Here is a 10966-nt window from a genome sequence, read left to right as displayed (position 1 = left end):
TTGGGGGAGTCATGTGGGGTTTAAAAAAAAAAAAAAAAAAAAGCTCAGAACAAATGCCATAATTATATCTGATGTTGCTTAAAAGTAGGTGGGAGTGTATAAATGTGTATGAGAGACTGAATTGTGTTTGTGTCTGTCCTGGAGGTGTGTGTTAATCTCCGTGTATGGTGTCTATGGTGAGAGAGTGTGCAGTATCACAGCGGATCATTGTTGGGGGTATTATGATAATAATGATTATTTTAAATAACATCTAAGCACCTATTAGGTGTCAGACAATCTTCTAAATACTTATATGTTGTATATCTGTTAATTCTCAGAATAACTTGACATGTGGTAGAGTTGTTACTTCCATTTTAGGGCTGAAGAAAATAAAATACAGAAATTTTAAGTAACTCGTTCACTGTCACACAACTAGTCTGTGGTAGGTATAGTGGGGATTTGAACCCAGGCCCTTTTATTTTAAGAGCCTGGGTTCTCAGTTACTAAGCTATGCTGCTACCTGTACATTTATGAGTGTGTGTATGGCCTTGAGGATGTCTGAAGTATGTGAAAGGATGTGCATGTATGGGTCTGAGAAAGAGCATGTGATGAGAAGTTAGGGAATGATCCAGGTTTCCTTTCCTGAAAGATCAGTCTCCCTTCCCTTGCCACTTGCCCCAACCAGGATTGACAAGTCCAAGGCCCTGTCTCTACTGCTCCATGCTGCTGACATCAGCCATCCAACCAAGCAGTGGTCGGTCCACAGCCGCTGGACCAAGGCCCTCATGGAGGAATTCTTCCGCCAGGTAGTGTGGCATCTTTGCCCACCCCCTGCCCATGGGGGCCTCTTGCCCCTTTTGCTCTCCGAGTTCTCTGCTCCTACTCCAGATCTTCATTTAGCTACCTGCAGCTTTTGACCTGACTCAAATCCATGGGATAAAATCCCATTATCCTAGAAACTTGACAATAGTTGCCAATAGTTGTATTTCATTTGCATATCACTCATTTCCAGGTCTAAGGTGCAGAAAGTCCTCTCCTACCACAACATCTGGTACGTCTGAGGTATCCTCTCCAGCTTTCTTACGCTGTCCTCTCTCTCCCAGGGTGACAAGGAGGCAGAGCTGGGCCTGCCTTTTTCTCCACTCTGTGATCGCACTTCCACTCTAGTGGCACAGTCCCAGATTGGTGAGTGTCCTTTCCTGCAGGGAGGAGGGGATTAGGAAGGGGAAAGAATGCTGTCTGGGCCTGGGCCAGGATTACTGCATGTCCCCAACCCCAGAACCATGCTTTCTGTAGAGGCAGGCCTCCTGTGCTGGAGCCTGGGGTTCTGGGGAGGGAGACCAGGGGGTGCAATGGCAGAGAGGAGTTCTCTGGGGTCAAAAGACATCATCCCAAAGCCTGTCCCCATTGGGAAGTTTTCAGTCCCAGGTTACCTCTTCACTCCATTTCACATGTAGCCAAGGGTCACCGCCATGCTAGCTGTATCCTCTGCCCAGCCCTCCAGGTAAGACATCTCTACTGTGTTGCCCCCTTCACTGCAGGTTTCATCGACTTCATTGTGGAGCCCACGTTCTCTGTGCTGACTGATGTGGCAGAGAAGAGTGTCCAGCCCCTGGTGGATGAGGACTCCAAGTCTAAAAACCAGCCCAGGTGAGGGTGGCTGGGGTAGCCAGGTCTTCTGTTTCTGGGGGAGGGAAGTTGGACACAGAGAGGACTGACTCATGGGGAGGAGGTATAGCTGTGGTGGGGAGGCAGGCCACTCCAAGCTTGGGAGCCCTTTGCTGCTTGTCACAGTCAGGGGTGGAAGGATGGGACCAGAAGGGTGTGACCTGCACCTGTGCTCCCCTCCATCATATTTTTGATTTTCTTTAGCTCTGTCTTTATATAGTCTTTTTGGCTCATCTTATTTTTATTTTCCTTCTACGAGGAGAGGAGGGTGTGTGTGTGTGTGTGTGTGTGTGTGTAAAACTGGAGTGAGAGGGACAGGGACTTGGGGGTATCTAGTAGAGGGAAAAGGGAAGTTCTTCTTCCTGATCTTCCATCTCCTCCACTCTGAGGTCTATGAGGTTTGGTTCTGGATTGGGCTGGATTTCACTTTTGGAGTTGGGGTGGGGGGGGGGGGGGGGGGGGGTGCATCCTGCTTCTAGCTTCCAGTGGCGCCAACCTTCTCTGGATGTGGAAGTGGGAGACCCCAACCCTGATGTGGTCAGCTTCCGCTCCACCTGGACCAAGTACATTCAGGAGAACAAGCAGAAATGGAAGGAACGGGCAGCAAGTGGTGGGTGCTGTGGGGGTGAGACCTTGTGGGGGTGGTGAATGGAGCAGAGGCAGGTCCCCCTTTTATTAGGCCCCTGGAGCAATTTGGTTGAATCCTAGAGTTGGGAATGGAGCTGATCAGGTTAAAGTTAGATCACAGGAAATACTGACTGGCTGAATGGCCTGCTCCATTCTAGACAGTTTTAGGGGCTGGAGAGAGGATAGGGAAAGCCATAATATTCCTCAACCCAGGGGACCCAGTGCACATTGTGGTCTCTGTAAATGGTGCCCTTGTAGATTTGGGTAACTTGGTGACCCTGGCTGGGAAATCTCTTCTGATATGTGAGTTTTAGTAAGGCCAGAGAGGCTCTTTCCAAATGGGGACGGGTTGAATGTAGCTCAGTTTGAAGGCAGGGCAATGGATGAGAATCCCTTACTTTTCTCCGCACAATCCTTGGGTTCTGGGGAAAATTACATGTTGGTCTAACCTCAGCTTCCTTTATGCCCTTCTGCAGGCATCACCAACCAGATGTCCATTGACGAGCTGTCCCCCTGTGAAGAAGAGGCCCCACCCTCCTCTGCCGAAGATGAACACAACCAGAATGGGAATCTGGACTAGCCCTGGGGCTGGCCCAGGTGAGCCTGTTGTGGTGGAGGGAATAGGGAGAGCTGGGTGTCCAACATGGCATCTTTGTTGGGTCATCTCTGGGATCCAGTGGTTGTGAGGGTCTCCCTCCTTCTAGAACTGAGCCAGGACATGGGTGGGAAGCAGGGAATTCCTCCCACCCTCTTCCGTCCCACAGTTCCTGCGGGAAGAGAGGAGGTAGCTCCTCAGAACAGCAGCAGAACAGCTAGCCTGTAAAGCACCTTGGTGAGCTTAGGGAAAAGGAACCTACCAGGGCACAAGGCTCAGTGAGGCCAGTTGAGTGTGACTGCAGTTTCAGCTCCTGCTTACACCCGTGGCTGGACACCCTTCTGGAGGGCATTTTGTGCACAACTGTACTCTAGACTGAGGGGGATCTGGCAGAACTTGGAGAAGGAAGGTCAGGCTGGAGATGGAGGCAAAGATCAGAGCACTGGCGTCTCTCCCTCTTTCCCAGGTCCTCATTGAATCCAAAGTGTTCGATGTCATCAGCACCATCCATCAGGACTGGCTCCCCCATCTGCTCCAAGGGAGCATGGAAGTCGTGGAAGAGACAACCCACCCGAAGGCCAAATGCCAGAGATTGTGGGGTTGGGGGAAGGGCCCCTCCTCACCTGACACCCATTGGGGCGCACTTTAATCTCCTGGCAGTGAGACTGGGGAACTTCAGGCTCCCAATGGTCACTGTGCCCATCCCCCTGCTTCTGGACTCCCCTCATGGTCAGATAGCTGCCTTGGGGGGGGAGCTTCCTGGAGGCTTCCCAGGGCCTAGGGGGAGGGTCAGAGATGCCAGCCCCCTTGGCCCTCCCCTATTCTTTTTGCCTCCAAGTTTCTAAGCAATACATTTTGGGGGTTCCCTCAGCCCCCCACCCCAGATCTTAGCTGGCAGGTCTGGGTCCCCCTTCTCCTCCCCTGGGAAGGGCTGGAATAGGATAGAAAGCTGGGGGTTTTGAGAGCCCTGTGTGGGGAGGGGAGTGGGTTCCTTCAGGGCATGGTACCTTTCTAGGACCTTGAAATGGGGTGTGGGGGCACTTCCTCTTTACCCCAGACTTGTACTGTTTCAGCCCCATCCCCAGCCTGACCCCCTGTACTCTTCCCTGTCTTCCATTCCAAAATGGTGACTGGGGGAAGAGGAGCCATTGGGACCAGGGACTGAGGGGAGACCTTTCCTGGGGCCCTCAAGAACTTGGGACTGCTCTGGGCCCCTGGGGCTTGTTACCTGCCCTGGGTTAGTCCCAAGCCCTTTGCCTCCTTCCTCTGCCCTGGGGCTGGGAGGCTCCCCATCCGACCAATGTCTGTAACGTGCTTTGAGATCTCCCCAGCAAAGCACCTTCAGGGTGTATCTGATGAACAAAGTCAGGAGAGGTCAGCTGGGTTGGGGTCAAGGGTACGTAGGGAGGGTGAGGTATAACCCAGTAATCCTGTGTTGCTAACCGAGAGGGTTCCACACCTCCTTCCCATCTCCCAGAGAACTGGCCCAGCTGCAGGCACCAAGAGGCCCGTCCCCTAGGACAAGTGGGGAGTGGTGGGGGAAGGCAGATGGGGAGGGGCTCAGGGCTGCTGCTGTCATATCGTCTGGAGAGAGCTCAGCCAGGCCTGGTGCCCCTTCCTTTCCTCAGGCTCCTCCTCACCCCCACCTTGCCCCAGGAAAGGCCAAAGTCCAGGTGACTGCTCTCCTTTCTTGTAAATACCAACCATGCATTTGTACAGTGGGCCCTGTTCACGTGAAATCCATATCCACGGTCTCTTAGACCTTGATACTTGTCCCACCCACCCCACCCTGAGTGGGGCAGAGACGCATGTAACTCACCCCTGCCCGTGGTCTCCCAGACCCTTGCTATAGCCAGAGATCAATAAAGAAGGGAGACGGGGCCTGGCTGTGTTTGGTGTTCACTGGGTGGAAGTTGACTGAGCATCTTAATGTACACAATCTTTCTTAAGCTTGATAAAATCCTGGTGGGTGTTCTCACTATTTATATATATATATATATATATATATGTGTGTGTGTGTGTGTATATATATACATAAACACACATATGAAATCCTGGTGGGGTGTTCTCACTATATATATATATATGTACACACACACACACACACACAAAGAGAGAGAGGGAGGGGGAGGGAGGGAGAGAAGAGAGAGATGGGCAAGCCCAGGAGATGAGGCCTTGCCTGGGGGCACACAGTTGGCACATGGCACAAGTGGGACCTTACACTTCTCAGGCTCTGCTCTTTTTCCTGTGCACCACACTGCTTCAGCAAGGAGGGAGAAAGAATCTGGCCTTCCCTTCTTTCCTCTATTGCCTCCACTACTTGGGAAAGTCAAAAGCAGCGGCAGCAGAGGCCTGGCTGTGTGAGCTGAGGAAGTTTCTTCATCTTTGCTTGGTTTTTGTCTTTCCTGCAGTACCTAGGACAGGGGAGAGATGACCTTTCCATTTCCCAGCAAGAGCATCTTTGTTAATGACCACTGTGTTCTCTATCCATCTTTGATAACGGGTTGGAATAAGGGAGGTGGTCTCACAGCTGGAGAAGGGAACACATTCTGAAGCTTGGGAATCCAAAATGAAGGCAGCTGAGGCTTGGAGGGCAGGCAAGGAGGCATCCACAGGACACAACACATCACCATATCTTTTCATGGGCCAAGTGCCAGGGTGCAGTTCCCCATTTTTTCCAACAGATGGTGCCCATGGCACAGTCACAGCTGGACAGGGCACTGGCCTTAGAGCTGCAAGTCTTCCAGCTGCAGGGCCGCCCTGCCAGCTGGTGGTATCTTTCCTCAATAAGAAAAGAGAACCTGGGGCTATTCTTCCTTCTTGGCACCCTGGAAGCTAGTCCTCCCACCTACCTGACCCTCAGCTCTCTTCCCACGGCAAGTAAAGGCAGGCTAAGGGAAGAACTTCTTAAGGCTTCTGCCCAGCTTCCCTATTTCCTCCTTTGCATAGGCAGTTGGACAGGAGTGTAGGGGGCTGTAGAGAAGGTAGCACAGGAGTGGAGGGAGAAAGGATTCTAGAAGTTGGTAAAGAAGGAACATTCCAAAGACCTAACATCAAATTTATCACTTTTTAAAAACGAGATTTTCCCCCCAAAGTGAAGAAATAAGAAACAAATCCAGTGTCTATGCATTCCCAAACTGCAGTTTTGATTCCAGGATACCTCCTTCTCTGTCAGACCTGTTGTGGGGGAAGGGACAGAAAGAGAAAATGAGAGGACAGAGGGTCACCTTGTTCCCTCCCCTGCTGACCATCCCATCTGTCAAGCATCTAACTTCTCAGGAAGCTTGTTCTGAAGTTTGATATCAGACTCTCCCCCTTGTCCAGTGTATGCAGGAGGAGTAAGGACTGTAAAATCAAATCTCAGGAGGTCATCTAATCAATACATCCACCTCCAGGCAGAGAAGGCCACTGCCCACCCAGTATGGGCAGACGAGGATCTCCTTTTGGGTTCCAAATGCCTTTTTTCCAAACATCCATGGACTACTTCTATCACCCATTCCTGGAGCCAGAAATCCTACATAAAATCCAACCTCAATCCCTCCTGCTGTAGCTTACTCCCATTTTTCTTCATTTGTCCATCAGAGGAGATGAAAATCCTCTTACCATGAAGGCCTGCTCTCCTGTAGACCCGGCAACCCAGCCCTGGGGTCTTACCAAATTGGCTCCTTGGGAATCCAGTGGTGGTATGTGAGTTGAGGGTTCCTCTGTGCTGGGTTCCTCACTGCCCCTCTCCTGAGTTTTAGGGGTGGATTCTGCAGGCTCTAAGGAGGGAAATTGGGTGATGAGAGGGAGAGAGAGCATTTATGAAGGCCTTGGGTGGAGGGTACTGAATCCTGTACCCCAGTGACCACTGAGAAGGGCCCAAGACCACGTTGGGTGCAAGTGGGCAAAACCAACAGGGTTTTGATCATAATTACTACTATAGTACACTATTTTTTCTATTGGTAATCAAAAAAATTATGTACAAACTCAATGTGTGGCTAAACCTGACCTGAAACCTGATATGAGGCTATTTTTAGTCTTTATTTATCCTGCTTAGTGAGGCCATTCATTGGATTGCAGAAATATTAATGTGTTTGTTTACAGGGTGCTCTGCTGGGGGTATTATGTAATACACAGTATTTACACTGTATCACCTTCATGAAATTGGAAAAATTCCAAATTCCCGAATACATCTGGGATAAGGGACTGTGGACATGTATTAACATCCCTGCCAAGTTTCCATTTATTGCATGCTTTGTATGTGTCAGGTGCTGTGCTAAAAAGCCAGTCTCATTTAATATTCACAAACAACCCAGTGAAATAGGCACCATAATTATTTTATAGACCAAGGTTAAGTAAGTTGCTCAAGGCCTCTTGGCTGGTAAAGTGGCAAGTGGCAGAGCCAGGATTCCAGCCTGTGAGTCCTATTCTCATGGTGGGCTCCGCCCATACAGCCACAGTTGAGAGCTCTGAGGTCCAGGTTGGGAGGGCTTGGTGTCATTCACTAAGGAAAGGTGAAGATTCAAATACGTGCAATACATGCAAATATATCCATATCCTCGAGATAGTTTTTGGCTATTACTAGACCTCTCCCAGGCTCCAACTCTTCTCCCCTTCCCCACTGGGTAAGGCTTGCTTCCTCCTGGGCTGGGAAACAGGATGCCTGGGGCCCTCCCCAGCCTTCACATACTTTGTGCTGTCCCAGAGGTGCCCAGCCTTGACTCCACTTCTGTGTCTGTGATCCCAGGTGGGCAGGACTCTTGGGTCCCTGTGCTCTCAGTGGCTCCCTCAGGCTCCTCTCCTTGCTGCTGTTGCCCCAGGTGATGTTCAACCATCATCTGGAGCTCTGGGGGCACAGAGAAAGGGAGGGGCATTAGTTATGAGTGCCTAGAGACTTCCCTGTAGTCTCCCAAATTCAACAGCCCCACTAAAGGGTCAGCACACATTGCTGGGTGTTTGACTTTCCCATCTACTGACATCTGAACAAGAAAGGGACATAAGCTGGGCTAATAAGGAGGGACAAAAGCTAGACCATAAAAAGTACTTCTTTCAAAGGTAAAGGAGGGGTTAGGGAAGAGCCTTTAAGAACAAAAGATGCTCCTAACTTGCTGGGATACATGTTCTTCTCTGTGAGCAGGAGAAAAGAGTCAATTTAGATTCAAGAAATATTGGAGTATCTTCTATGTGCTGTGCACTATGCTGGGTGAGGTCATATATATTATTTTATTTATCTGCCGTAGTGAGGTGTAGCTCAGTAGGTTAAGCAATTTCCTTGAGGCTCCCCAACTAGTCTAGCGACAGCTTCATTATACTAAAGGCAAATTTAATGACATCTCAAAGATTTTTTCCAAATGGTCATTAGTCTACTCCCCAGCTTCAGGCATACAGGGGAAAAAGGGATGGGAAGGGTCTTCCAAACCTTTCATTGTGGGTGTGGTCCTTGTCATCTTTTTCCGTTGCCGTGGAGACATTGCCAACGTGGACTGTGAAGGACACAGAGCCCAGATGGGTGCCAGGCCCCTTCACCCTCCTCCTCTGCCTTATCTTGATTTTGGATTGGAGACTGGGGGTAGGTGTGGGCTTCAGAAAGTGGGGAAAGAAAATTTCTGCTTCCCAACCACCTCCACTATGGTGAGCAGGGAGACTGAAGGGGCGTGTGGGAGTGCGTGTGCATGTGTGTGTGTGTGTGTGTGTGTTATGGGGGAACATGTGTATAGGTCCACTCATGCATACTGTGCGGGGGCGGGGGGTGTGCAGGGAAGAGGGAGTCAAAAGATCATATAGGTGGGGACAGGGTTTTGAGGAATAATCCTCTAGTGAATCTGTGGGTTCTGTGGGCTACACTGAGCAGGAGGAGCTAGCTCACCTTGAGAAGTGGGTTGGGGATCCGGTCTTCATCTATCTCTGAGGGGAACAGGGAAAGGACAAGGTGATAAGGATAGGAAATCCAGGGGACCCCACAGAGCTGACTTCCTGAGGGGAAGGGACTCTGTAATCACCTGCATCCTGATCTTCCCCTCTCATCCACCCCCAGGAAGTTTGTCCTGATGGCTGTCCCTGCATCTAGTGCTGTGGTCAACCTGTGTCTACATATTTGCCTCAGACCTGGAGGTCCCTAAAGACAGAATTTGAGGTCTTTTTGCTTTTTTTCTCTCTCTGAAGTATCTGTGTCTCTCCTGCCACCCATTCCCCTACCCCATGGCCAGAACTGAGCCCTGCATAGGAGGGAACACTGATAGAGAACAGTAAATTTATTCTGTGCAGAGTCCAGGAAGCTACAATCATTTCTGGTAGTTGGAGGAAAGAAGCTGAGACCCAGGTATCCTGAATTCCAGTCTAGCTTTTTAGCCTGACCACCTCTCCTCCACTTTCCTGTCAAGCTTCCCTGGCATTCTCTGAGACCTTGTTCTCTCCCCAGACCTTGATAGGGACACTGAATCCCAGCTGCTCCCTGAGCTGTTTCTAACCTTCTCCTTCCCCTCTGGGGGCTGTGAAGATAGCTGATGGAGGCGGTTCCTCCCCCTCACAGCTGACACTGCCTCTGGGGGTGGGGGCAGCAGCAACACAGTTGCTGGAGAAACCTGGAAGGCTGTTGCCACAGCAACCAGCACTCAGTTGACCACCCCAATTCCTGGTGGTCTCCCTCCCCTTCCTAGCACTCCTCCATCTTCCAAAAGCAAAGGAAATCCTGCTAATGCCACCACCACTTTCCTACCTCTAGGATGTGGAAGTCCCTGACTCCTTAGATCTGCACTTCTGTCTAGCACCCATCTTCTCTCTTGGGGACCCAGCTGTCTGCAGAAGCCCCACTCCCTTCAGTGACCCATCCCTTGGCTTACCTGGGGATGACTGGTCACTGGTCAGCACGAGGGTGGCAGGGGTGGGGCGGCGCCTCCGAATCTGAAGGAAGGTGAGAAAGGGTGAAGAGGTCAAAGCCCCACCCATTACCTCTCAGCAACATAATCCAGGCCAGCCTACTTCACACACCTCAAAAAATGCCGTGTTACACTGACCCACTGTCCCAGGGTGGACATTCTTGGGCCTATCCCCCTCCCATGGGGAGAAGTATTCCTGAGAACCCAGAAGACCACCTCCACTCTCTGCATGCCCCCATCCCCATGTTCTGTTTCTCCACCTCCCCCTAGTCCTGGCCCCAGCTCTCCATCTCAGCAGATATATCTGCTCTGATGCATTGATCTCTGGCCTACTTTCCTTCCATCTATCCTGGATCAATGGTCGGAAATAACCTGAGAAGGCACAGGGCTTTCCCTTGGTCTTCCAGCCCCACCCCAAGCAGACATTAACTTATTGTGGGCCAGCGCCTGCAGAGAGCATCCCTCTAGCCTACCCAGCCTGGGAGGACAGCACAGAGAAGGAAGGTCTAAATGTGCATCTCCCTTGGCCCATGCCTCTCACTCCCTAATGTCCTCCCTATCCTTGGACATGCCCTTTCTGATTTGCCAAGAAGTAGGGTCTGGGGAAATCCTTGTCATGGTAAACATAACATGAGGAAGAGCCCTAGGCAGGACCCTGGAAGGGCCTACAGGTCAGCTGAAAAATCTTATCCTGGGCTCCAGGTCCCATTCTCAGACATTAACATATGAAGCTGATTGACGGCTGGGCCTCAGAGTGCTCCCCAACTCCACTGCTGTTCTTTTTTCATGCTGCCAATAAAATTGATTGTTGTTGAAGTCACTCCAAGGACCTTTGGGATGTGTAGTTTTTCCTTTTTTCTGGAGGCTTTAGAGGCTTGGAAGTTAGTGGAAGGATGGGGTCCCTCTAGGGCAGCAGTGGGGAAGAAAGGCTAATAGGGCTGATAGGAGTAGGGTGAGGATACTGAATGATCAAATCCCTATCTTTTTGTGTCCATTATTTAGTATCTGTCACTGGCAGTGGAGGAGGGGAGGTGGTGAAACACTGCCCATCTTTATGCACAGAAATTGCTACCAGTTATAGCAAGAGGGACTGTTTAAGCCTGAAGGGGACTCTCCCCGAAGAAGAAACAGAATGCATACAGTGGGAGTATGTGGGGGCAGGGCATCGTTTTCCCAGGAGAATCCAGTGGCATCTGTTTTTGGTGACATTTCAAGGTCCCCAGTCGTAGCAGTCCTTTGA

At 50.7% G+C, this 10966-nt stretch overlaps 2 protein-coding genes across 2 annotated transcripts in view; one reads left to right on the top strand and one right to left on the bottom strand.

The window, feature by feature from the left end:
• The first annotated feature begins 133 nt into the window (after positions 1 to 133).
• On the top strand, positions 134 to 4750 carry LOC103606621 (calcium/calmodulin-dependent 3',5'-cyclic nucleotide phosphodiesterase 1B-like). The gene is made up of 6 exons (XM_008591188.1): positions 134 to 785; positions 1083 to 1164; positions 1521 to 1629; positions 2127 to 2257; positions 2751 to 2871; positions 3336 to 4750. Exons 1-5 carry the CDS (start codon positions 603 to 605, stop codon positions 2852 to 2854), a joined length of 609 nt encoding a protein of 202 aa, XP_008589410.1. The 5' UTR covers positions 134 to 602; the 3' UTR covers positions 2855 to 2871; positions 3336 to 4750.
• Positions 4751 to 5913: 1163 nt separating this feature from the next.
• The window catches only part of PPP1R1A (protein phosphatase 1, regulatory (inhibitor) subunit 1A), an 8304-nt gene continuing 3251 nt past the window's right edge, over positions 5914 to 10966 (bottom strand). Inside the window, exons 2-7 of the mRNA XM_008591187.1 lie at positions 9691 to 9751; positions 8718 to 8755; positions 8271 to 8334; positions 7542 to 7697; positions 6524 to 6630; positions 5914 to 6046 (exon numbers count right to left, since the gene is read on the bottom strand). Of these exons, the coding sequence (XP_008589409.1) occupies positions 6041 to 6046; positions 6524 to 6630; positions 7542 to 7697; positions 8271 to 8334; positions 8718 to 8755; positions 9691 to 9751 (432 nt within the window). The 3' untranslated portion in view covers positions 5914 to 6040. The remainder of the gene's footprint in view (positions 6047 to 6523; positions 6631 to 7541; positions 7698 to 8270; positions 8335 to 8717; positions 8756 to 9690; positions 9752 to 10966) is intronic.

The sequence above is a fragment of the Galeopterus variegatus genome, unplaced genomic scaffold (genome assembly GCF_000696425.1).
Source record: "Galeopterus variegatus unplaced genomic scaffold, G_variegatus-3.0.2 Scaffold6742, whole genome shotgun sequence".
In the NCBI taxonomy this organism is placed as follows: domain Eukaryota; kingdom Metazoa; phylum Chordata; class Mammalia; order Dermoptera; family Cynocephalidae; genus Galeopterus; species Galeopterus variegatus.
Note: the sequence above shows the minus strand (reverse complement) of the source record. Positions and strands in the feature narration are given on the sequence as shown.